This window comes from Periophthalmus magnuspinnatus, chromosome 23 (genome assembly GCF_009829125.3).
Source record: "Periophthalmus magnuspinnatus isolate fPerMag1 chromosome 23, fPerMag1.2.pri, whole genome shotgun sequence".
Taxonomy (NCBI): domain Eukaryota; kingdom Metazoa; phylum Chordata; class Actinopteri; order Gobiiformes; family Gobiidae; genus Periophthalmus; species Periophthalmus magnuspinnatus.
In genome coordinates, this window is record NC_047148.1 from 23,871,555 (window position 1) to 23,897,573 (window position 26,019).

General features: G+C 44.1%; 2 protein-coding genes across 2 annotated transcripts; both read left to right on the forward strand.

The window, feature by feature from the left end:
* The first annotated feature begins 385 nt into the window (after positions 1-385).
* On the forward strand, positions 386-11,274 carry ssh1b (slingshot protein phosphatase 1b). The gene is made up of 15 exons (XM_033990365.2): positions 386-542; positions 1,188-1,225; positions 3,807-3,907; positions 5,033-5,097; positions 5,187-5,308; positions 5,424-5,492; positions 5,805-5,870; positions 6,262-6,456; positions 6,629-6,722; positions 6,790-6,918; positions 6,995-7,041; positions 7,164-7,310; positions 7,856-8,056; positions 8,255-8,888; positions 8,963-11,274. The coding sequence occupies exons 1-15, from the start codon at positions 462-464 to the stop codon at positions 9,497-9,499; spliced, it is 2,526 nt and encodes an 841-aa protein (XP_033846256.1). The 5' UTR covers positions 386-461; the 3' UTR covers positions 9,500-11,274.
* Positions 11,275-13,119: 1,845 nt separating this feature from the next.
* Positions 13,120-25,488, forward strand: LOC117392154 (uncharacterized). Its single transcript, XM_055231650.1, has 12 exons — positions 13,120-14,877; positions 17,807-18,006; positions 21,738-21,860; positions 22,026-22,155; positions 22,284-22,465; positions 22,542-22,661; positions 22,944-23,048; positions 23,116-23,261; positions 23,401-23,458; positions 24,216-24,458; positions 24,644-24,855; positions 24,886-25,488. The coding sequence occupies exons 1-11, from the start codon at positions 13,215-13,217 to the stop codon at positions 24,764-24,766; spliced, it is 3,093 nt and encodes a 1,030-aa protein (XP_055087625.1). The 5' UTR covers positions 13,120-13,214; the 3' UTR covers positions 24,767-24,855; positions 24,886-25,488.
* Positions 25,489-26,019: the final 531 nt, after the last annotated feature.

Sequence of the window (26,019 nt, forward strand, 5' to 3'; positions counted from 1 at the left end):
AATCACATTTATAAAGACATGAGCCATAGTATTGTGGAGTATTCTGGCCAGGAACCTTGACAACATTGGCCCAATGACAGCGCGCACGCGAACTAGGCCAGCCAATCAGAGGCGCCCGCGGAGCTGCATGTCATTCTGCTCCAACCTGCGCACTGTTTGTTTGTGTAGTCTGCGCTCCGCGGCGTCCGCTCGCACTGATTTCATTTTGTTCTGGGTTTTAACTGCTCGGTTCGTGTTGTTTTTGCGGATGCGGGCGAAGGCTGTAGCGCCCGGAGGAGCGGGGACATCGTGCGCCCGCGGAACGTCAGGTGCCGCCGGATGGGACTCTGACTAGGCATTTTCTCCCCGGTGACAGACTCTTGCCGCGCGTCTTCCCAGATAAGCGCTCCTCCTCTTCTCTCCTCCTCCTCTTCCCCTCCCTTCTCTTCCCCTCCCTTCTCTCCTCCAGCAGCGCACCGACCATGGCCCTGGTGACTCTGCAGCGGTCTCCCACCCCGAGTGCAGCATCCTCGGCGAGCACAGCCAACAGCAGCGCAGGAGAGGTGAGCAGCTGGAGCTCTGGAGGGCTGGAGTACAGGGGCTGGAGCTCTGGGGCTGGAGCACAGGGGCACAGGGGCACAGGGGCTGAGGTGCAGGAGCCTCTGTGGGGGGCGTAAACTTAACAGATGAAGGGTGGTGCTGGTTTAAAACACTACATTTACTGAATGAAACTGCGTGAGAGGCTTTGTCATCCCCTTTCATTGTGGGTATTTGTGAGATCTTAGTGCAGCAGAGGATTTGTAAACAAAATCCTGCCAGGGGAGGGGTGGGAGAGGAGGGGAAGGGGGTAGGGGGCTTTTGGCTTTGAGAACAACGTGGTCATTTCCCTCAGTCAGCACCAAACTGCACTTCACATAAACTGGACTCCATGGAAATATTCTATAGCCCTACAAAATATGGATGAAACTGTTTTTTGTAGATGTTAAATTGTCGACCTACTAATATTTAGAACATTCTGTTGATAATCACAAAAATCACATCAGTAAAAGTTATTATACTTACTACACAAACTATTAATCTGTCTCTGTAGGGTAATGTGTTTCTAAACTTGTTTATTGGGGTTCTTCAGGGGAAACAGTAGTGACATAGGTGAACATGGCCAGTAGATGGTGCTGTCTCACTGCTAATCCTTTTGCTTTTGTCTGTAGGATTTTGGGAGCGATGATGACAGGAAAAACAATCAATGGTAAGTATCATGTTCTACATCTGTAGAGTGAACTGAACCATTACCATCCACTTTATAACACAGAAATATAGTCCCTTTAATCGTTTGGTCTTCTGCATGTTTCAAGTATCGATACCTGGTTTAAACCAGTATCTCGTGTAAATAAAAATGTTTGTATTGATTAGTGCTTAGATATGGATGTTTTTTACAGCCCCACTGTCTCACACTGGACATAAACAGAATAGTGTCAAATCAAGGAACCATTCCACACAAGTATTCACATTTATTCACGTGTCAGGGGGAGATAATGTGGGTTAAGTGTCTTGCTCCAAGACACACGTGTACTAAAGGAGCAGGGATCATACTTTTAACCTTTGGGTCAAAGGTCGAGCTCTCTTTTAACTGACCTGGTGCTGTTTACAGTATGGGTCTGCACATGTTGAGTTATACCAGAATATGTTGCACCGTAGCTCTTCCTCAGTGGTTGTTCTTCGTAGCTCTTCCTCAGTGGTTGTTCTTCGTAGCTCTTCCTCAGTGGTTGTTCTTCGTAGCTCTTCCTCAGTGGTTGTTCTTCGTAGCTCTTCCTCAGTGGTTGTTCTTCGTAGCTCTTCCTCAGTGGTTGTTCTTCGTAGCTCTTCCTCAGTGGTTGTTCTTCGTAGCTCTTCCTCAGTGGTTGTTCTTCGTAGCTCTTCCTCAGTGGTTGTTCTTCGTAGCTCTTCCTCAGTGGTTGTTCTTCGTAGCTCTTCCTCAGTGGTTGTTCTTCGTAGCTCTTGCTCTTCCTCAGTGGTTGTTGTTCTTCGTAGCTCTTGCTCTTCCTCAGTGGTTGTTGTTCTTCGTAGCTCTTGCTCTTCCTCAGTGGTTGTTGTTCTTCGTAGCTCTTCCTCAGTGGTTGTTGTTCTTCGTAGCTCTTCCTCAGTGGTTGTTCTTCGTAGCTCTTCCTCAGTGGTTGTTCTTCGTAGCTCTTCCTCAGTGGTTGTTCTTCGTGGCTCTTGCTCTTCCTCAGTGGTTGTTCTTCGTAGCTCTTGCTCTTCCTCAGTGGTTGTTCTTCGTAGCTCTTGCTCAGTGGTTGTTCTTCGTAGCTCTTCCTCAGTGGTTGTTCTTCGTAGTTCTAGCTCTTCCTCAGTGGTTGTTCTTCGTAGCTCTAGCTCTTCCTCAGTGGTTGCTCTTCGTAGTTCTAGCTCTTCCTCAGTGGTTGTTCTTCGTAGCTCTTCCTCAGTGGTTGTTCTTCGTAGCTCTTGCTCTTCCTCAGTGGTTGTTCTTCGTAGCTCTTGCTCTTCCTCAGTGGTTGTTCTTCGTAGCTCTTGCTCTTCCTCAGTGGTTGTTCTTCGTAGAGTCTGGACGATGCTTGTGGGAGGTGGTCAGTGGCTTTTCCACCTTTCTCTTATGTTTGTGTGAATGATGCTGATGTGGAGAGTTCAGGATGAGGGCCAAAGAGTAGACGGGATACAGGAGGCCCTGAAGCTGGGATCACAGAAGAAGACCTGGGTGGGAAGAAATTAGATTAGGTAAGAAAGGTCCTGTGTGGAGTTTGCGTTTGACAGTTAAACAGTCACAGATTAAGAGAACAAGAGATTGCATTGTGTGGTTAATTCCTCTCACTGTGTTGTGTCAAAGCTGCTGCTGTAACTCAAATCTTTTCATTAAATGTTTTTCTGTTCGACATTTTAAACCAGATCCTGTTTTGTGTTTAGGTTTTAGCTTCAGTAGCAGTTTAATCCTGATGAGTAAAAGTTATAAAACAACACTGATCCTGAACCGGCTCATGTCTGTTACACAGCAGAACTCAGACTTAAAGTGCAAATGTTAAAATGAAACTTGATCACAGCATCACGTGAGAATACAGGGCGTACAGCTTCTCTCGTACAAAGATTGTCTCTTGTAAAAAGATTGTGATGCCTGTTTTTTCCTCTTTATGTTTACAGCATGTTATATTTTTCTTGAGCCTGTGATCACTGGGCTCCAGACATTAGGACTCTCCCAGTGTGTGATGGGTGTGCGCACTGTGTGTGTCTGTGCGTGTCTGTGCTGCATGTGTGTTTGTGTATCTGTGTGTGTCGGGGTGCGTGTGTGTGTGTATGTCTGTGCGGGGGTGTGTGTGTGTGTGTGTCTGTCTGTGTGTGTCTGTGTGTGCTGTGTCGGTGTGTGTGTGTATGTGTGTGCGACTGTGTGTGCTGTGTCTGTTGTGTCGGGGTGTGTGTGTATGTGTGTCTGTCTGCGTCTGTGTGTGTGTGTGGGGGTGTGTGTGTCTGTGTGCGTGTGTGTGTCTGTGCGTCTGTGTGTGCTGTGTCCGTGTGTGTGTGTGTCTGTGTGTCTGTGTGTGGTGTTTAGGAGGACACTGGTTTAAAAGCAGCTGTTCTGTCTGTTCTTTGTTTAACGTCGCTCTTTCCTTTATTCACACAGTTTCCATTCACCCCAAAAATAATAAATGAGACATGAAATTAAACTTTAAATATTTGGAGCTGTCTGAACAAAAATAAAAAGACGTATATTTATAGCACTGGATAAATCCTGGTTGAAAACCAGTTTTTGGAGCCAGTAAAATAATTTGTACCTGTCTCTGGTTCTGATGCTTTGTTTCTTTGTCTTTATTAATGTTTTTCAGCCTCAGTGAGAGTTTCTTCATGGTCAAAGGAGCTGCCCTTTTCCTCCAACAGGGCGGCGCAGCACAGGACCCAAACACCCCCACCCACCATAAACATGCAGGTAAAGAACCACCATACACATGCAGGTAAAGAACCACCATACACATGCAGGTAAAGAACCACCGTAAACACGCAGGTAAAGAACCACCGTAAACACGCACGTAAAGAACCACCATAAACACGCACGTAAAGAACCACCATAAACATGCAGGTAAAGAACCACCATAAACACGCACGTAAAGAACCACCATAAACATGCAGGTAAAGAACCACCATAGACATGCAGGTAAAGTCTGAGGGCTTTTATCTGAGTGGAATTGTCTGATTATGTCAAAATGCACAAATATGATTTTTGATATGATGAAATACATCATATCAAAGATTTTACTTTACAAAGTAAAATCTGTCACTGGACATAAAGTTGCAGGAGTGAAGACGTTTGGTGCTTCTTCAGTTGTGGTCAGATTACTGCTGGACACTGCCTTATATGTAACTGTATTTTTTATTTTGCTGCTGCTGCTTGGCCAGGACTCCCTTGAAAAAGAGGTTTTTAATCTCAATGGGGCCTTCCTGGTTAAATAAAGATTAAATAAATAAAAATAAAATCTATCCCATATCTATAACTGTATCCTCAGACCCAAAGCAAACAAAGGAAACACGGAGAACTACAGAGCTAGCCAGGATGCTAATAGGTGTGAAAGCACCCATGAGAGTTGAATGATTATGCTAAGTATGTCTCAGGCACAGTGCACACTTAGTGTAGCTCAGTAGACCTCAGCCTACAAACAGAAACTGTAAACAAAAGCTGTTTCCAGTTTCAGTGTCGTTAGCTCCTCCTTCAGACAGATATAAGGCAGTGTCCAGCAGAAATCTGACCACAACTGAAGAAGCACCAAACGTCTTCACTCCTGCAACTTTATGTCCAGTGACAGAGTTTACTTTGGCTTTTACATTTGATCTATATAATAAATATGTTTATTTGATCTATAGAATATGTTTATTTGATCTATAGAATATGTTTATTTGATCTATAGAATCTGTTTATTTGATCTATAGAATCTGTTTATTTGATCTATAGAATATGTTTATTTGATCTATAGAATATGTTTATTTGATTTATATAATATATTTATTTGATTTATATAATATATTTATTTGATTTATATAATATATTTATTTGATGTAGGGGATCTGCCTCAGCACCTACAGGTCATGTTTAAGATCCTCCGCACTGAAGATCGCATCAAGTTGGTAAGAATCTTCAGATGTAACTTTGAACTGACTAAACAAAATATTGTTAAAAATGATTTTATATTCATAAAAGATGTGTCCTCCCTCAGGCCGTGCGTTTGGAAAGTGGATGGTCAGACAGAGTACGCTACATGATCATCATCTACACCAACGGTCATCAAGACACTGAGGAAAACATCGTCCTGGGAATGGACTTTGCAGATAAAGACAGGTATGACCTCTCCTTTAATGACCTCCCCTTTAATGACCTCTCCTTTAATGACCTCTCCTGTACCTTCTTGGCAAAAGGGTTTATTTATTTCTACATATTTGTTGTGTAATTGCAGTAAAACGTGCTCCATTGGGATGGTGTTGCCACTGTGGAGTGACACAAACATCCACTTAGATGGAGATGGGTAAGTGTTCTTTGTTTTTATTTATTTAAATAACTTAATTATAAATTAAAAACAGTGTTTATGACTAGTTTAGTCAGGTCCATTTTTTAAATTCACTTGTTCTGATAGAATCACTTGTGTTGGGCGCCCCCCAGTGGCAGGACAGTCCCATCCTTTTGTTTTCGTGCTGACCTGGTCACATTGTGTGTGGCTTTGAGTTGGGGAATGTTCCATGGGTCTGAGAGAATGGCATAAACAGCAGTGTTCTGTTTACACATGTGAACACGTCTCTTCTATCAGACTTAAACGTCTCATTTCTTCTTCTCTTGTCAGAGGCTTCAGCGTTCACACCGCAGGGAGGTCACATGTCTTCAAACCTGTGTCAGTACAGGCCATGTGGTGAGTCTGTGGGATTAACACTCTGTGGTTTAGATGGTTTCTCAGTTTTAGGGTGAGATTAGGAGTGATCTGTGAGGTTGTTTGTTTGTTTGTTTGTTTGTTGTAGAAAAAGGCACATTTGCAGTGGTTTACTTTTTTAAATGATATAAAATAATTTAAGTTTCTAGAGGTTTTGGATATAATTACTTTTTTAATATCCAGAGATAGACACAAAAGTAGTCTATATCCTGACATACAATGATAATAAAAATACGCACACAGTATTTATATAATATAAATGTTATTCATTAGAAACACCTTACATTGATGACAGTTGACTGCTGTTGTGTAACTCTGCCATCTGCTGGTCACACAGAAGAAGTGCCCTGTTGATCTTGCCTCTGTCCCACAGGTCGGCCCTTCAGGTCATACATAAAGCATGTGAGGTGTCACGTCGGTTCAACTATTTCCCAGGAGGCATTGCTCTCACATGGATGGCCTTTTATGAGAGCAGCATCACCTCAGATCAAAGTTGTATTAATGAGTGGAACGTTATGACTGACCTGGAGAGAACACGGCCGGATTCTCCTGCCACGTTTGTAGAAAGGTGAAAGACTTTATAACAAAGTGACACAGATTTAAGCACTAAATGTGTCTGGAGTCACAAGCATAAAACACAGAGGCATGAACAGGCCTGAGCTCCTGTCACAGCTCAGTGTTTGTGTTTGACACAGCATCTCTCAGGTTTCAACAATATTTTTTATTTTTTTTTTTCTCAGGCCGACAGAGAGAGAGAGGACGGAGTGCCTGATTAAAGCCAAACTACGAACCATCATGATGTTTCAGGATCTGGAGAACATCACGTCAAAGGAGGTTAGTCCAAACTGACAAAAACAACAATGTTTTTACTCCATGTGATGAACCAAACTCTGCTGTGCAGATTCGGAATGAGCTGGAGCAACATATGAGCTGTAACCTCCAAGACTACAAGGAGTTTATCGACAATGAGATGCTTTTAATTTTGGGACAAATGGACAAAGCCACTCTGATCTTTGACCATGTGTATTTGGTAAATATCACACTTATATTTACACATTTAAGACTTATATTTGTACAAAATGATCCATCATCCATTTCTACTGTAGGGCTCTGAATGGAACGCTTCAAACCTGGAGGAGCTGAGGGACTGCGGGTGAGTAATTACAGTCAGCCATTTTTAAGTTGTGCTTTATGTAATACATCTCTGAGAGGTTTGTTATTGATAAATTAAACATATATGTGATATTTAACAAATGAACAATGTTCTAATTGCAGAGTGGGTTACATTCTGAATGTCACAAGGGAAATAGACAACTTCTTCCCTGGGCTGTTTTCTTACCATAATGTGCGAGTTTATGACGAGGAGGCCACAGACCTGCTGGCCCACTGGAACGACACCTACAACTTCATCGTCAAAGCCAAGTATGTAACTCTATAGTAAATCTGTGGAGGTGTATATGAATGTAAATGTATATAGATGTGAATGTATGTGTCTGGATGTAAATGTAAATCTGTGTAGAGGGAGGGTCACTGCTGCGTCTCATAAATATCTGGACATGTATCTGGATGTACATGGATGTGTCTGGATGTACATGGATGTATCTGGATGTACATGGATGTACATGGATGTGTCTGGATGTACATGGATGTGTCTGGATGTGTCTGGATGTAAATCTGTGGATATGTAGAGGGAGGTTCAATGCTGCGTCTCATAATGAGGCAGTATCGCTGTAATTACATGGATTCATTAGAAGTCAGTGTAGTTTTGCCTTCGACACACGAGCTGTCACAGCGTTGACAAAATGTCTTCATCCAAATGCAGGACACAGCTGTGAACGCTCCAACAGACAGAGCTGAAATGCAGCTGTTAATCTGGTTGCTATGCAACAGCCTGCGAAGGCTTACCTGATATAAAATAAAAGACAGTTGTATAAATGCTTTTCTCAGTAAATGTGTTTGTCCAACAGGAAAAACAGCTCCAAGTGCCTGGTGCACTGTAAGATGGGAGTGAGCCGGTCTGCCTCCACTGTTATTGCTTACGCCATGAAGGAGTACGGCTGGTCTCTGGAGAAAGCCCACAACTATGTGAAGCAGAAACGCAGCATCGCTCAGCCAAACGCTGCCTTCATGAAGCAGCTGGCAGAGTATGAAGGAATCCTGGATGCCAGGTTAGCAAAGTAATTACCTCGTTCAGATCATGTTATTATCTTTTTTTTAAATTAAAATTTGTGGCATATGAACGTGCAGTAGGTCTATGCTGCTTTACATTTATTTACATTTACATTGTGTCTTTTTATATTCACACCGTAGCCTCTGAGTGGAGCCTTGTCCACTTCAGTGAGTCTGACTATGTCCCTGTTCTACAGTAAACAGCGTCATAACAAACTGTGGAGGCCAGAGACCGATGAGGAGAGCTCTGATGACCTACAGGCGTCTGGACACACCACAGGAGGAGAAGAGACGCCGGGGATAAGGGACGAGGAGGCCTGGGGAGGGTGTGGGGCCTCGCCCTGCAGAATGGGTCTGGAAATGGAGCCCCTGGACTCGCTCAACTATAATTATTACTTTAGACGTTTGTCAGATTCTGCACTGGACAGTGAGCCGTCCACACCGGTGCGAGGCCCCCCTCTGCTGGGGATGGAGCGGGTTTTCATAGAGATCGAAGATGTAGAGAGGGATGCCCTGCTGGAAGATGACGGGTTCCCAATGGCCCATTTAGCACTGCCCGGTGAAGGCACGGCGGCTCAGACGTGTGGGCGTCTGGATCCTTTGGAGGACATGAGACTGAGACTGGAGTTCAGCACTTTGGAAGAAGAGGATGAAGAGGAGGCCAAGAAGGAGGAGGCGGAGATGGCTGCTCTGGCTCAAACCCCTGGAAACTCAGATGGAAAGAGAGGAGATGACGACAGGCAGGAGGAAGGCCGTTTGGGCTTTGCCAACCTCAACACGAACAACAGCAACCGGCTCGCCGCCAAACGCAGCTGTCCCGCAGCCTTTGATGTAAGTGACGTTTTGTACGTGTCCAGTCAGTCCTTTTGGAAATAAACATTTGATCTTTTTCTGTTCCATTTTAGGACAGTGGAAGTACTAGCAACCCTCTGAAGGTAAAGCCCTCGTATCAGTCCTGTAAAGACTGTCTGCGACTGCCCCAGGGGCGACGCTGTGACCGTCCAGCAGGGGGCAGGTCCCATCGCTTAAACCCCTCACGTCACTGTAATGTTCCCTCCATATACATCAACCCGCCCGGGACGGTCTTCACCTCAAGTCCAGCAGTATCATCCGTGGCCGCTCCAAACCTCGGCCAGCCCTGCGGTCACTTCTGTCCCACCTGCTCCACAGGAGTCCCACTGGCCCACAGGCCCTCGGCCTCCCCCATGAGCTGTGAGGAGGCCGACATGTCTGAGGAGGCGCACGTTCATGCTCAAACAGATGCCATAGATCTCTCCTCAGGCTTAGCCCCTCAGTGTGAGAGCGCAGGGCCTCTCCAGATGCAGATATCGGGAGTGGAGATGGGCTTTGGACTTGAACTTTTGCAGCAGAGGTCAGAGCAGCTGGACAAAGTGCCCAGTTTGGCTGTGGAAGGCCAGCTTCCAGTCAGGCCTCTGCCTTAATAAATGTGACCTGGAAAAGCTGAAGCTCCGGGGGCTTAGCTGTGCCTCCACAGTGGTCAGAAGCCAGTGGTCAGAAGCCCGCACTGTGACCTGATGCTGGCGTACGCTGCTGTCCAGCTCCTGTGGCTCAGCCGCTTTAGGCTGCATTTATAGAAAGACTCACAAACACTGGGACCAGATGATTCAGCGCTGGACGTGTACCTGCTTCTAGAAAACACTGCAGACTTTTTGTCACTTAAAATGGTGTATGATTTGCATCTCGTGGTGGTCGGCCATGCTGACCACAGCCATGCTGACCACAGACGGAACAGAACACTGCAGTGGAGGTTTTGGTCGTCGTTTGTTATGTTCTGACTCACAGTTCGCACTTTGACCCTGAGCAAAGACACTCTCCTGTCTGTGTGGATGAGGTCACTCGTAGTATTTAAAGCACGCGCCATCTGCACAACTGAACCAACTCATTATACGTTTTTGTTCTTGTCACATTAAATGCCCTGGTAAAAATCTACATTATATGTGTAAAAAGCATGTCATTGTTGGTGGGCCTTGTATCTGACCACCATCATCTGTGTTTGCTCCAGTCTTTTTAAGCACGAGGACAGTTTATGCACATTCACACAGTTCTTTTGCTCTGTTTGTTTGGACGTCTCGTATAAAAGGAGACACAGGCTTTATTAACTATGTGATCGCAGCTAATACTACCTTAAAATACAGGCACAGAAACATTAAAATGCTTCAGCACATCTCCTGACATTTTTGACATAAAAATATATATTTTTTGTTAATGTGAATATAACTTTAAATATGTTTTAAGTGCTGCCACAGATCCTTCGTTGCTGTGCCATAGGGAGTACACTGTGTACATGTGTAAATGTGTGTACATTTACTTGAATCTGAGTTGCTCCTGTTTCACACTGTTGTGCTGGAACCAAACGGGTCATTCTTGTTTTTTTATTTATTTGCTTTTTGTGTTTTGCATTTTTGGAGAATTTTGCTACATGAGAGAACTTGACCCGTGTTATCGGAGCTGCAGGCTGCTCCGTGACATATTTCTATTGCATTTTTGCATTTCTTCCATTTCAGATGACTGTAGATGCCCGCGGGTGACTGTAGGTGACCGTAGGCACATCCAGCTCATCGTTCCGTAGATCTGCCTCTCCTCATTTCTCCCACAGTTTGTACTTTTGTGTTTTGTATTTAAGTGCCTTAAACTCAGCCTTAGCTCCATCATGTTGATCGACGGCTTTGTGTCTTTGTTGATTTCTGGCTTTGTACAAAACACATTTACTCCCAGGAACAGGAACCTGTCTCTGTTTGTGCAGCGTCACGTCCGCAAACCGAAAGAACCAGTGGACGTCTGTGGAATCACGTAACAAACAAAGACCCAGTGGACTTCCATCTCTAATGTAAATGACTGAACTGTTTGAGATCTGCTTCTGTGGGACACTGAACCACAAACCTCACATGACCTGGAATGAGAACCATGTTTTTAGGACGTGAGACCTAAAGACTTTTTATGTAGAAAGAAGTTTGTAACAAGTTTGAACTTTGCTTCAGTGGAAGTTCAGTGTAAAGTCTCAGTTACATCATCGCAGACGACTTCTTCCTCCTCACATCCTCTTCCTCAGTGGCGTTAGTTTCTCGCTGTTTTCAATCAGATCATCAAACAAATAAAGAAGACGGTTTCTGGTGGAAACTCCTCATTGTCTTCTGTTTGGTACGACATTAATGAGCAATGCACTTTTTAATAATTTGTTAAAATGTGAATATTTATCATGAAAATAAACTATTTCTTCTGCATAGTATTATTCTGTTACAGCTGTAGCTTTAAGTCAAATGAAGTGGGCAGACAGCACTTCTATTGAATTATCCAAATGAAGTTTGTGACATCATGAGAAAGATGACCGCTCAGGGACGACTATCAGAAAAGTGACGGCTCAGGGACGACTATCAGAAAAGTGACGGCTCAGGGACGGCCTCAGAAAGTCTGAAGTACAGGACTTCAGCCGGAGAAGCATCCTCATAACGAACAGTCTGTAAGTACAAAACTATAACGATTAGCTTTAGAAGATGACTATTAATTAACAGCAGGAAATGTCCAAATATGGACATAGAGGAAACAAAGATGGGACTAACGCAGTGTTATTTTAAAAGAGCCATGATGTTAACACCTAAAGTAGAAAAACAAACTCTTATAACACTGAATGAACGCGATGTCAGTGTGTCGGGCTGTGGTAAAAGAAGACATACAAAATGTTTTTACTCCAGACTTAGTAATGTCTCTAAAGTGATCAGACAAAACAAGGCACCTCGGGATCGGGCTAACAGCCTGTGCCCAGAGTCACAAGCCTCTCATAAACTATCTGCTGCTCAGTATTTGAAGTATAAGAGGCAAAGGAGAGGCCCATGGAAACAGAGCTGTAGTGGAGCAGCTTTCACAGCCCAGTGTCACAAATGCCTCCCCAGGCTGCTATTGTAATGCCACCATCCCAAAAATAACACCGGGCTGGAGAGGCCCTTACATCGGTCAAGTACCTGGATTTGGAGAAGCCACAAAGTCACAAAGTCAGATGAACAAATATATATGTAAATGTTTTGAATTTAAAATGTGAGGCTTTATTTCCAGGCAGTAGACGTGTCTGCTGGTTAGGACAAGAAAGAAGTGTCACTCAACACCTCAATGCTTGAAATAGCTCCTGTGCACGGCTCCAAATGCAGTGAAGAGGTTCAGTCACCTCTGGATAGTCTCCCATCTTCAACTCAACATGAAACAAGTAACATGAACCACATAAATCTGCAATAACACACTTCAACAACATTAACTAATAAAATAACTACAAAGATTAGCTTCATGTTCAGACTTGAGCTCAGAGACGCTCATAAAACCAGTAGTTGGGCCCTCGTGACTCAAATCAGGTATCCAAACAACCTTTACACCGACCCCTGACCCAAAACCACGATAAACCATAGACAGGTTAAATGGAAGCATACAGAACAAATTAACCACGTCTCCTACTAACTGAGTCTGCCTGATGCCTCTTAATGCTGCTCTGAAACACATCCAGCCTTAATAATACTGCATCAAACACAATAAGTGCAGTACTCTGGAAACTTAAAAAGTACTTTTGGTTTTCATTTGATCATAAAGTAGATGTCATGTTGTTTTACGTGATTTCTCATCTAGTTTCATTTTAGCTTCTTGACACAACAGCAAAATCTAGTTCAAAGTTATTGTTTTTTGAGGCAAATGTGTGACTGTTCACTGTTTTAATTCATAACATACTTTTTTTTCTAGGAATAGAAAAGCAGAATGGGTCAAAAGCTCGACAAGGCGTCTGAAAAGGACGAGGACTCTTTGGACAGTCCAGAGACTCAGGACACAGACGTGGACCCCGTGGACCCAGACGGTGGCATTTTTGTGAAGCCTCTGAATGACACTGGAATCTGTGTCACTGAGCATGCTCCAGAGTCTACTGTCACCGAGGCACGTACAGACCCCCAAACTTGGCAGCCAATCACAGGCCTAGGTCAGCCGGAGTGCCCTCTCACCACAGAGGGGCAACAGGTGGGCGGGGTTAGCGACAGCCACGGTGCCACTCAACCTAGAGAGGAGTCAAAAACTGTTCTGAGAGCTCCACAGACCAGACAGAAGTCCGACCAGCCTAAGAATAAACACAGAGAGAGACAGGCTGTGGTCTGTTTTGGGACCTCGGCAATGGAGGAGCAGAGGAAGGGATCTGAAGGACGAGAAAATGAAGAAGACTTTGTGGTCCTGGAGAAAGATGACACCTGGGTTTCAACTAACGGACAAAACACGGAGGCTCAAAGTAACCGAATCTCTTCATTGTCCCAAGAATCAACAAGCCGGAGCACATCTACAGACGGAGCTGAAGCCATGGCGGACAGCTGTGTGAAGAGAGGGTCTCATTTAGGGGAAGTGACAGGCGGCAGGTGTCAGCTAAAAGCATTGAGTTCTACTGGAGCGACTCAGGCAGAGACAAGTGGGAGAGGAACTGGAGAGACCGGCGACGAAGACACTGGAATCAGGACAACACCGACTCCCAAAAGCAGAGGGTTGTTGAAGAGGATCGTCAGACGGAAGACCAACGACGAGTGTGAGATCGTTCCTTGTGAACCTGCTGTGAAGTCTCGAGAAGAGGCGGATCAAAGCAGGGAAAACTATAGAGACTGTACGACTGAGAACAGAACACAAGATATGAGCGCTGTCACCGGGAAGGCCAGCGCGCGCCGTGGTTCCAAGAAAGAGGACAATCGCTTTGAAGCCAACTCAACTAAGCCCCCTAGCTCCAGCACGGCGCAACAGCAACACGACCCGGCTTTACTACTGGAACAATGTGAGCCCGTGTCTGCTCCCCGGTGCTGCAACGGAACAAAGGAAGTGGCCAGTTTCAAAAAGGAGAGTGAGTTTGTCTGCTTCTCTGCTGTCATCACACCTCCACCGCCAACTCACGTAATGCCCGAGATGGAGAAAGACAGAAATCAGCAAGAAGAGGCACCAAATGAGAAGTCAAAAGTGAAAGGTCCACCGCCTCCAGTCCCTAAAAAACCCAAAAATCCATTTATAAAACTCAAAACGGCTCAGTTAATGTCGGACGATGCACCAAAAAGACGCAAGGATCATCACCGCTCAGAAGAAAGAGTAAAGCGGAGACACACTTTTCATTTTAACAAAGAACTTTTGGAACGCAAGGCTCCCAACCAAGACATGTGTCAGCTTTGGGATGAGAGAGGGACATACTTCATACCAACCAGCGCCAAGCGTCTGTCCGTCGACCTCACTCCCTGGGAAGAACTTTCACATCACGTTGAACATCAGGACAGAAGCCAGATTAACTTCGATTACTGCGCACGTATCGTAGATCTATCTCCAGATGAGGAACCGAGGAACCTAGACATGCTGCAGAGACGAGTGTTTTTAGAGCGAAGATCTCGATACAAGAGCTCACCTCCACCTGTGGCTGAGAAACCGGACGATGTCTCCTCTTCTTCAGAATCCCACGAGGTCCCAGAGACGTCACCTGATCTACAGAGAGTACGCATGGATGCTGTCAGGAAAGGAACGTCAGAACTTCAGGCAAAGCGCTCACAAACCTCACGAGACGGAAGTAAAGACGTCCACAGTAACGACAGATGTGTACGAACGAGTGACGCGGCTTCGTACAAACCCGTCGCTGAAATCGTCAAAGAAACAAATCAAATCCAAAGACGTTCATCGTTTCAGACTAAAACAGAAGTTCCCAAAGCTCCTGTGGTGATTTCAGACCAGAGTGTGAATGTGTCCCAAATGAAGAACACTTTTGATGTTCCAAAAAAGTCCAAAGAGCGACCGCAGGAGGTTCAGGCAGCGTCAAAGAAAGGTAAGAAGTGTTTAATCTCACGGGTTAATTTGGAGGGAGAGCACAGATGTAAATAAAACAACACATTTACATATTATGAGTTTATCTGCAGTCCAAACAAATGAGTAAGTCTATAACATTATTATTACTCTACATTCTACAGTTACTCAGTGAGAGACTTTAGATCTATTTTATTCACCGGTTTATCACAGTTCCCGGTTTAGAGTTGAGTTTGAGTTGAGGCTCACTCTCTGCTCAGAAGGACAGACATTAGTCCCTGCAGGGCCAGTCCTCTCTGACCTGGGACAAGAGGACAAAAGTGTGTCCTTCTGCGCCGTCTTAAACAGAGCTGGTCTTTTGGGACAAAGCATTCTGAAACAGACGCTTTCAGCCTTAAAAATCCTATGAATCCCTTCCCTCGCCCCAAAGGCAGAGCTGAATGCAAACCCCCCACCCTCCAGCCTCATTCAGCCCTGGGAAAAGCGCTCCGTGGCCGTGCACTGCGCATGTGCAGTAGCCGGTCGACCACAGACCCATTGAATTTAATAACGATGAGAATAGGCGATTTCTAGTCTTCCTGCGGGTGATGAGCGGACAGGGAATGCGCCTTTCCACATCTGTCTTTGGAAACCTGCACTAACAGCTCCAAACATCTGAAGCTTTTGAGTCTGATCCGGAGGAAAACGGCTGAAGCTGCGCGTTTGGTGAAACAGGGACCAAAGAAACGTCCTGCAGGAGAAGGGCGCGCCTAAAACCTCCTCATTCATGTGTTCTGATTGATTACTGTCGTGAGACGTTCGTGCATAGTTTAGAAGGTAAGAACACGCACTCTTTACACATGTGCAGCTGTTAATGCGCCGGGATGAGCCTGGATGAGCCGCATCTGTCCAGCTCCGGGACAGTTACACAGAACAACCACAGCCTGGATGGAAATATCTGCACTGGCGTCAGCGGCGATGCACAGGCCAGCGGCTAGCATTAGCACCGCAGCCTAGCATTAGCATCATAGCATCACAGCCTAGCATCATACTCACTAGCATCATACTCACTAGCATCATACTCACTAGCATCATACTCACTAGCACCACATCCTCCAAACGTGGGCCGTTATTCGGGAGGAAACAGGTGAATAAACGCGGAGTAAACGCCCCCAAATCCTCCTCAGTCTCTCACACAAACACACGGCTCTAAAACATCAAGAATTATTTTTTTTCCAAACAAAAGATGCTGATTTTGCTGCATCCTGTAGCTGTTAGCCTCTGGACAGTCCGGCACAGCTGTGGAGGCGCAGGGACCCGGGCAAGGACACTTAAAACAATCAAACATCATATTTAAATCTAAATAATCATCATATATTTAAACATTTATTTATATATTACACATGTGTTCACTGTAAATGCTGCAGTTATCACCTCCCTGTGTAAAGCTGCAGGGCTGAAACACTCTGGTCACACTGTGTTTCTCATAAAGACCATGGCGGGCTCCTGATCCACTCAATGATGCAGCAACATCCCACAGGCTAACTAGAGGCACTGTTCTGTCTAAGAAACATCTGAGATTGTATTTTTAAATTCATTTTACACAATTATCAATGTGACACAAAATCATAGTAAAAATAAAATGGTTTTATTTTAACTTATTTATAAAACACTGGTTAATAATAAGATTTAAATGACATATTTGACTGACGTAACTTTACACTATAACTGTTAATCATATGTGGAAACTTTAATTAAAATAACTGTTAATGAAGCTAGTTTTAATCAGATTTTTATTTGTTATAAAAATCCATTTGCACTTTCACTACAGGGTTTGAGTGACTGTAAACTTGAGTCCATCAGCATTAGAATAGTTCACATGTGTAGCAGACGGGGCCCAGCTCCAGTGTGACTCCAGTGTGACTGCATCTGCTCTATAGCTGCTCTATAACAGCTCTATAGGCCGCTGGGTGAAGACTATGGTCTAATGTAAAGTAGAGTCAGCTCGTGCCTGCAGGGGAGGAAACCAGCTCCTATTATCAGAAGCATAAATGCAGAAAAGTCAAGGTTCTTTTGAATAACGTGCTCACATCGGCTAAAGGAACACAGTGTTCTCTTCAGGCATAAGCCTCCAAACCCATTATAAAACTCAGCATCTGTAAGATTACAATAGTGTTTTAAAATGTGGATAAACTGAATGCTCCTGGGACGGGATTATCTCATTATCATAGAAATTAAAACAGGAGGTGGGCAACTCTTTTGTGAGAATAAAAATATAAGACATGATAATACTGTAACACAAACCACACCAAGACAAAGGTGAGAGCAGAGAGTGAAATGTGAGATTCACTCAGACACTGAGCCAAAAGGCAGAGTGTACAGCCACATGGGCCTAACGTCTGATCAGGATTTAATATTAAAACACATAATGTCTGTGATTGACCAGGACAAGCTGTGTAGAAAACATTCTTTTTGTTATTATCATCTTCATACAGTCATCCCAAGTGTAAATGTTCCACTGACACAATAATCAACAAAGCTTTTACTGAGAACAAAGAGTTTCCCATGAAATCTGAAAGGATGAAGTTTTAATAATGTGGTGATTCATTCATGAAGCAGGTGGGCTGTTGTGACGTCAGGACTGTAGCCCCCTGCGTCTCTGTTCACAGAGCTCAGAGTTACACTGTGATTACAGCAGACCAAGTCTATTTGTGTCACTCATTCCTCACATGAATCTAAGTAAAGACCAGCCGTGTGTTTCCTGGAGCTGGACTTGAGTCAAATAGTTTGGATTTCTAAGAAGTTAAATGCAGTTATAAATGAAGCATTAACAATGGAACAAAAGTCACTCGAGTGTTTGACGTAGCACCACTTTAAAGGTGTAATTAAAAACTACATTTAGAATTGTCTGGAAAAATACAAACCTGAACAGCGTGATATTAATACAGGACGTTAAACGTCTTTCCTTTCAGACATGTTGAGAAGAGTTGTGCGACAGAGCAAGTTCCGCCACGTCTTTGGGCAGGCGGTGAGAAACGACCAGTGTTACGATGACATCAGAGTGTCCCGGGTCACATGGGACAGCTCCTTCTGCGCCGTAAACCCCAAGTTTGTCGCCATCATCATTGACGCCAGTGGCGGAGGAGCCTTCCTCGTGCTGCCTTTACACAAGGTCAGTCTTTTGTCATTTATTTGTGCTTTTGAGCACGAGCCACAGTCATTTTGCCTTTCATACATAAATTCTGATCTAGGCCAAAATGCTGCATTCTAGAACCATTTTGAGGCCCTTTTATGTGTTTGCACTCCCAGCCAGTGTGTGGCACTGTGTTTCCTGTTTAGTGTTTGTGGGTGTGCCCAGGTGTGTCTGTTTAACTCTGGAGCGTCGGATGCTCTCGTCGCCGATGGAGCGCTGTTGTAGACTTTCCGTTACCATAACTCCACAACCGATCGTGCTTCATGTAAATTCAAACGGCGTCTCAGAGCAGAGACATGGGGCTCTTTAAATATTTTACCGTCATTACAGTAATGTGCTTATGTCGCCCTTAAAGACGACCAATCAGAGCGCAGGTGCTGCGGGGATTTTCCCAGTCACTTATTCAACGCGTTAAAGAAAAAATACAGATGGATGTGTAAAATAGAGGAAGTTGTGTGAAAAAATGAAGTTCATTCTGATACTTCGTTTAACATGATTTTTATGGCTAAAAAAAGAATAAAAGTCTGGACGAGTTACACTGGTCTATAATGTGTTCATAGAGAGTATGTGTTCATATCAGATTATAAGATTATTATACATGTAAAGAACAAAAAACTGATGGACGGAGTGATGGATGGAGTGATGCAACGACTTGATGTCACAGTATGAATCTAAATAAGAAGGAAAAAGGAATCAAACTAAAAACTGACAGCTCTAACAATGTAACAACCCGTGTACATGAACCATAAAGTGGAGACGCCGAGGGCCTAGAAGCCCACGATCACAACCAAGACAGTTTACACCAAAACAACAACAACATGGACTCGTCTCAGCAAACTCCAGCCCAGAGAAGAAAAGAAACACCCACCTTCAACAGACACGGCTGATCTACAAACTGTGGAAATGATTGATGTTTTAGGTTGGTGTTCTAATAGACTCAGACAGTTCCTCTTCCACACACCACAAGTTTGGTTCATCCACTGGAGACACTTTACTCCTGACCCAGGGCCCCGGTCACCACAGATGGACCCAATGTCACACTGCAGCAAGGAACAAGACAGGGGTGCCCCCTCAGCCTGCCCCTCTTTTATTTATCAAACCACAAAAGAAACATTCACTACAGTTATTTACAACTCAACTCTTTCCACCTACACAGTGAAATCAACACATCAATAATACTCCCACTGACCAAAGACTCATGGGATTCTGCAGGACTCCTCCCCCTGCACCTGAACAATATAAAACACCTGGAAATCCACCACAGACTGTAAAGACGTGGACTAAGTGTGACGTCACCACAGAGTTCAGCTCCAAATGAAGCTCATCGAGGCTGGAGCAGGTGTAGCGGCTCATCTGGGGCTCCGTTTCATATTTGGAATTCCAACCACGAGTATCATAGCAACCAAAGAGCCAATCAGAGCGAGGCTGTTGAAGGTAACGCCCCTTCCCGCCCACACCGCTGGTTTAACAGGGAGAGGGCGCTTAGTCATACTGCCAATCAAACGTGTTGCTAACGCTAGTGGGAGCAACGTCGGGGAAAGAAGGACCTGATTTGTCTGTTATTAATGTTCATATCTGGATTTACAGACACAAAGTGAAATAAAAACCCCAGGATCATGTAGACCAGGGCTGCTCAGACTTTTTCAGTTTGTGAGCTGCTTTTAAAATGATCGTGTCTGAAAGATCTACCACCTAATACAAAAATGTTAAACATATATTTATTTGTAAATGTATTATGAATTCTTACATGTACAGTGCATTTTGATGTACATGAGATAAAACTGCACAACACACTGAACTTCTGACATGTTCATAATGACTTGAATGATGATTTCTGCTCTGCATCCCTCACTGATTCTGTTCAGTGTCATCAGAGTTCAGACAGAAGCTTCTGACAGTCAGGAGTAAAATTGCATTTTTCGTTTGAAAACGATAACGGAGCTAATCATGTTGATTACGGTTTTGTCTTTTTTTTATAGCCATAAAATTTTTTCTTTTACGCATCGAATAAATGACTGGGAGAATCCCCGCAGCCCTGCGCTCTCATTCGTCACCAGGGACATCAGAGGCACATTACAGTAATGAGGGTAAAATATTTAGACAGCCCCATGTCTCCACTTTGAGACGCCGTTTGAATTTACATAAAGCACGACTGGGCGGAGTTACGCTGCTGGAAAGTCCACAACCCCGAGTCTATCTGCAGCGATAGGATCCGACGCCATAGGGTTAAACTCGCGCTTGTTTATGCAGCGCCCATGATGTGACCTCGGGTCAGGTGTGACCTCGGGTCAGGTGTGACCTCGGGTCAGGTGTGACCTCGGGTCAGGTGTGACCTGACTGTCCTGTGTATTAGTCATGTGACTGGATGGATGACGGGACGTGATCTACACTAAATGCCTTCGACGTAATGAACAGCCCTGATGTAGAGGGTTAATACAAACATTTAAGACCAAAACGATGAGTCTGAAGCAGCAGAGACGGAGAGAGGACAGTTTTTACACAGAAAGTGAACTGGAGCCAGAGTCGATGGAGCAGGAAGTGCACCATGATCACTTCCTGTTCGGAGCGCGGCGGCAGCAGGTTAGATATGTCCATTTATATAAACGGCCTGTGGAATCAACATGTCCACCAGTGTGTCTCAATGACACTCTGCCACTAATAAAATTAAGACATCCTAAAATGCTGTAATAATCTCCCATTGACTTTAGTATACAGAATTAATGCAGTGAAAATTTAAATCTTTCCCCAAATCAACCACCTTTTCACAACGACACCATCACTCCCACCGACAACAGCTTCAAATTAACTCCATAACAAAACAATTACTGGAAAAATAAAAACCCAGGGTATTTTTAACACTTTAAAACAACAGAAAACACAGAGGACTGGAAAAAACACATTTTCTCCTTTTATTTTTATGCAACACAATCGCATTACTTATATATTTGGATAAACAGAACACAAACACACACAGTCCACGTGAAAATACACCAGAGCGTCCATATCACAATCAATAAAAAACACATTTCAAATCCATCATGATCTCTGAGCCTGGTGGAAAGTTCACAAAACCACCAGCTCTTCAGTATTGTCCAGTTACACAACTCACCAATTTACTTCCCACTGTGGCACCAAAAGAACATCTCCCATTTTGTGTGCACGTGTGTTTTTATTATGACATTTTGTTGTTTTGTTTCCAAAGTTGCGTCTCCTTCTTTACTTTGATCATTACAAACCTGTCCCATATGTCCCTCACTCTTGCACTTAATGTTCTTTTCTCTCTTGTAAATCGTGCTCCATGTTGTAAATTTTGATGTTTGCAAAATAAAAAGTTAAAAAAGTTAAAGTGTTTTATTGTTGGAGTAAAGCGTGTCATACTGTGTAATAGTAAAAAAAGGTTTACTTTCCTGTCCTTGTGTGGCTCTGTTAACTTGAGCAGGTTGAGTATTTTAGTTGAGTATTAAATTGCAGTGACCTGCGTCGCCTTCAGGGCTGATGGGTCGTATGGTTAAATCAATACTTAAATGTCCAGTGTGTCGTGTTGAACACCTGATGGTTCAGGGGGATGGGCCTTAACACCAGGTCACTGTAAAGTTCTTTAAGAGCAGATGTTTTCCTGCAGAAAAAGGACATTAGTCTGACTGTGTTTGACAGAGTTACACTCGTTTAATCTGTTCCCTCCTGACTCACTCTCTCTGTTTGTCCCACAGACCGGTCGTATAGACAAAGTTTACCCCACAGTGTGTGGTCACACTGGTCCAGTGCTGGACATAGAGTGGTGTCCTCATAATGACCAGGTCATTGCCAGTGGCTCAGAGGACTGCACAGTCATGGTAAGGACACATAATCCCCAGGATCAAATGTTCATTAGATGTGTAATGGTGCATTTGTTTTATGATTTTAAATCTGACCCAGAAGCAGTAAAAAGAAAGATAATCTCTGCAGAGCTTTGTTTCACCTTTGGGTCTTTATTTGAACGTCGGGTCATGTGTCTTTAGGTATGGCAGATCCCAGAGAACGGGCTGGAGTCTCCGCTGTCGGAGCCCGTGGTGGTGCTCGAAGGACACTCTAAGAGGGTGGGGATCGTGTCCTGGCACCCCACCGCCCGTAACGTTCTTCTCAGCGCTGGTATGTTTGACTGAGGCACAGAGCACAGCTGAGCTCCAAATCAAACCATTATCTCACAGAATGCCAGAGCCGGTCCAATGTGCTGAGAATAGCCTCAGACTGGTATTTGTGTGATGTGTCCTTTTAAGGGTGTGACAACCAGATCATCATTTGGAACGTGGGCACCGGCGAGGCCATGATCAACCTGGAGGACATGCATCCTGATGTCATCTTTAGCGTCAGCTGGAGTCGTAACGGCAGCCTGCTCTGCACCGCCTGCAAGGACAAGAAGGTCCGCGTCATCGACCCGCGCAAAAACAAGATCGTGGCAGTAAGTGAAGTGCTGTAAAAGTAAAAGTGAGTGGGACTGTAGTAGCTCCCAGTGTGACACGTGTGTGTCTTTACAGGAGAAGGACAAAGCCCACGAGGGAGCGCGGCCGATGAGAGCCATCTTTTTAGCAGATGGAAATATCTTCACCACAGGTTTCAGCCGCATGAGCGAACGCCAACTCGCCCTGTGGAAAAGTGTACGTCAATACAGCGACTCTTCAGCTCTGATTGTTATGAATACTTACCCAATAAACTCAACCTGCGTTACTCTGCTATATTATTTAATTATTTAGCTAAAGTTTTGTGTAGCAAAAGACAAAGTTTAAATCTATTTCGCTGCCCAAGCCAGAGAAACGTCTTCACTCCTACAACGATTTGTCCAGTTGACAGATTTAAACTGTATCTTTTGCTCTGGATCAGACCTGGATCAGACCTGGACGACTGAGAGACACAAACATCTAAAGTTTTGTGTTTTCCAGGACAATATGGATGAGCCGATATGTGTTCAAGAAATGGACTCTAGTAACGGAGTCCTCCTGCCTTTCTACGATCCCGACACTAACGTCGTGTACCTCTGTGGGAAGGTAGGGTCCCCTGAGACGAGTCTGGGGTTTGTATCGTCAAAGTCTAAATACGTCTTTGTGTCCTCAGGGTGACAGCAGCATTCGATACTTTGAAATCACAGATGAAGCGCCGTATGTTCACTACCTCAACACCTTCTCCACCAAGGAGCCGCAGAGAGGGATGGGATACATGCCCAAACGAGGCCTGGATGTCAACAAGTGTGAAATAGCAAGGTACTACTGTTTATATATAAAACATACATTATATATATATATAAAACATACATAATATATATATATAACATATATGTAACTACGTCAGAAACTACAGAGAAAAGGTCTTTTTACCATTTATGAATTATTACATTTACAGATTTTATAAACTGCACGAGAGAAAATGTGAACCCATCATCATGACTGTCCCCCGTAAGGTGAGTGTGTAACGGTCTGTGTGTAACGGTCTGTGTTTAAGGTGAGTGTGTGTAACAGTCTGTGTTTAAGGTGAGTGTGTGTAACGGTCTGTGTTTAAGGTGAGTGTGTAACGGTCTGTTTAAGGTGAGTGTGTGTAACGGTCTGTGTTTAAGGTGAGTGTGTGTAACGGTCTGTTTAAGGTGAGTGTGTGTAACGGTCTGTGTTTAAGGTGAGTGTGTGTAACGGTCTGTGTTTAAGGTGAGTGTGTGTAACGGTCTGTGTTTAAGGTGAGTGTGTGTAACGGTCTGTGTTTAAGGTGAGTGTGTGTAACGGTCTGTGTTTAAGGTGAGTGTGTGTAACAGTCTGTGTTTGAGGTGAGTGTGTGTAACGGTCTGTGTTTAAGGTGAGTGTGTGTAACGGTCTGTTTAAGGTGAGTGTGTGTAACAGTCTGTGTTTAAGGTGAGTGTGTGTAACGGTCTGTTTAAGGTGAGTGTGTGTAACGGTCTGTGTTTAAGGTGAGTGTGTGTAACAGTCTGTTTAAGGTGAGTGTGTGTAACAGTCTGTGTTTAAGGTGAGTGTGTGTAACGGTCTGTGTTTAAGGTGAGTGTGTGTAACGGTCTGTTTAAGGTGAGTGTGTGTAACGGTCTGTTTAAGGTGAGTGTGTGTAACAGTCTGTTTAAGGTGTGTGTTTGTCCTGGACACTTCTGTCTCTTCTGTTTTCTTTAGTTTTCTTTGGTTTTCTTTGTCTCTTCTGAATCATATCGTTTCTTTGTCCAGTCTGACCTTTTCCAGGATGACCTCTATCCGGACACCGCGGGCCCTGACCCGGCTCTGGAGGCTGAGGAGTGGTTCGCCGGGAAGAACGGAAGTCCCATCCTCATTTCACTAAAAGACGGATACGTGTCGTCAAAGAGCCGGGACCTGAAAGTGATCAAATCGAATGTCCTGGAATCTAAGCCAGCTCCAAAGGCCGAGAGCATCATGCCGGTGCAGAAGCCGACGCCTCCTCCGCCTTCAGCAGTGAGTCTTTATCATATTCACTCGTTCATATTATTACAGCAGAGTCTCTAGTATTTTTGCCCATCTTTGATTCAAAGCCACAGTTTTTTGGTAAATCAACAGTTATATTTGTGTTTAAAGCTGCTTCTGTGAGATGTTTCTGGCTCGTTGTTCTTTGGAGTGACATTACTGTTGTTCTTCTGTAGCAGAAAATGGAAGACAAACTAGAAGAGGTGCTCCGAGAGTTCAAGTCACTCAGGGACCGTGTCATCCTTCAGGACCGCCGGATTGCCAGACTGGAAGAGCAGGTCGCCAAGGTCGCCTTGTAAGACACTACAGCATCTCAGAGTCTGGAGGATGTGGTCCACCCGAGGCTGATTCGGCTCCATTGAACTTGGCGTCTTTGTATTGGCTCCAGGTCGTCTTGGCGTCTTTGTATTGGCTCCAGGTCGTCTTGGTGTCTTTGTCATGGCTCCAGGTCAACATTCCAGGATGGAATTTGTTATTTTCCAGTATCACACTCCAGCCCCATCTCACGAAGAAAAAACTCTTGCAGCTCATGTTTGTTTGGAGAAACATTTTTGGATAAGTCTTAATTTTTGTTTTAATATGTGGTAAACATTCTCATGTGGACTTTGTATTTCTCTGAAATCGTATGTAGCATCAGTATTTCCATTTTATGTTTTGTGTTGCCAAATATGAATTGCATTTTTATGCACTGCTTTGACATTTCTGTACATTCCCGTCACATGGATAGAATCAATTAGCCAAGCTGGATTTTTGTAACGCTGTTTTTCCTCAGATTATGAATGTGGCAGAAATCCTTCTCAAACATTATTGTTCCTATTTTGGTCTCAACATAAACCATCGGGTGTTAAGGGGAGGGTTGCATTTCTCTGGTGTAAATGTTGTGCAAAATGTAGTGGTGCCTCTTGTCGCTGAACGGCCTCGTCTCCTGCGGCGCTGTTCAGGACAAATGTGGTGTTGGGGAGGGACCACTCACTGCTTGTGTTTCACTGAACCCGACAGTTCTGTGCACATAATAAAGGTTTTACACATCGACACCAGCTCGTGTTTGTTCTGTATCGGTTTAACGTGAAGAGCATTGGGTCTGGTCTCTTCACATTTTGTCAGTAGGTGGAGCCAAAGGACAGACTTTAGTCTGTGAGGAAGTACAGAACTGACAGAACAGAATCAAATGGAATCATTTCAGTTTTAAACTTTGCTGTTTTTGGTTAAACTTTTCAAACTGCAAAAACACATTTATTGTAATTTAAGTAATAAATATAATTGTTGCTTATTGGTTTGCCTGTAGAAATGAGCCGTTTTCACAAGTGTCTGTCATCATCATCTTTGTAAGTACTTCCTGCTGCTTTTCATAAGGCAGTGACCAGGGCATCAGGATCAAGCTCCAATGAAACCACCACACGTCAAGGTAAAATCTAAAAATGCATTTTCACTGAATAATGTGTCTGGTTCAGAGCGACACTGGGGGAAGTCTCGATGTTAGTCACGTTTTAACACTTGCTGCTGTGATGTTTGTACATTTCCTGCTTCACAGTGACAGTTCTTTTCCATTGCT

Excerpts from the sequence above, each read along its gene's own strand:
- ssh1b (XM_033990365.2), top strand. The coding sequence starts at position 462 with ATGGCCCTGGTGACTCTGCAGCGGTCTCCCACCCCGAGTGCAGCATCC. Across the intron at positions 6,723-6,789 it reads AGAACATCACGTCAAAGGAG|ATTCGGAATGAGCTGGAGCA; the intron begins GTTAGTCCAAAC and ends TCTGCTGTGCAG. Across the intron at positions 6,919-6,994 it reads TCTTTGACCATGTGTATTTG|GGCTCTGAATGGAACGCTTC; the intron begins GTAAATATCACA and ends TTTCTACTGTAG.
- LOC117392154 (XM_055231650.1), top strand. The coding sequence starts at position 13,215 with ATGGAGGAGCAGAGGAAGGGATCTGAAGGACGAGAAAATGAAGAAGAC. Across the intron at positions 23,459-24,215 it reads TCATGACTGTCCCCCGTAAG|TCTGACCTTTTCCAGGATGA; the intron begins GTGAGTGTGTAA and ends TTCTTTGTCCAG. Across the intron at positions 24,459-24,643 it reads CGCCTCCTCCGCCTTCAGCA|CAGAAAATGGAAGACAAACT; the intron begins GTGAGTCTTTAT and ends GTTCTTCTGTAG.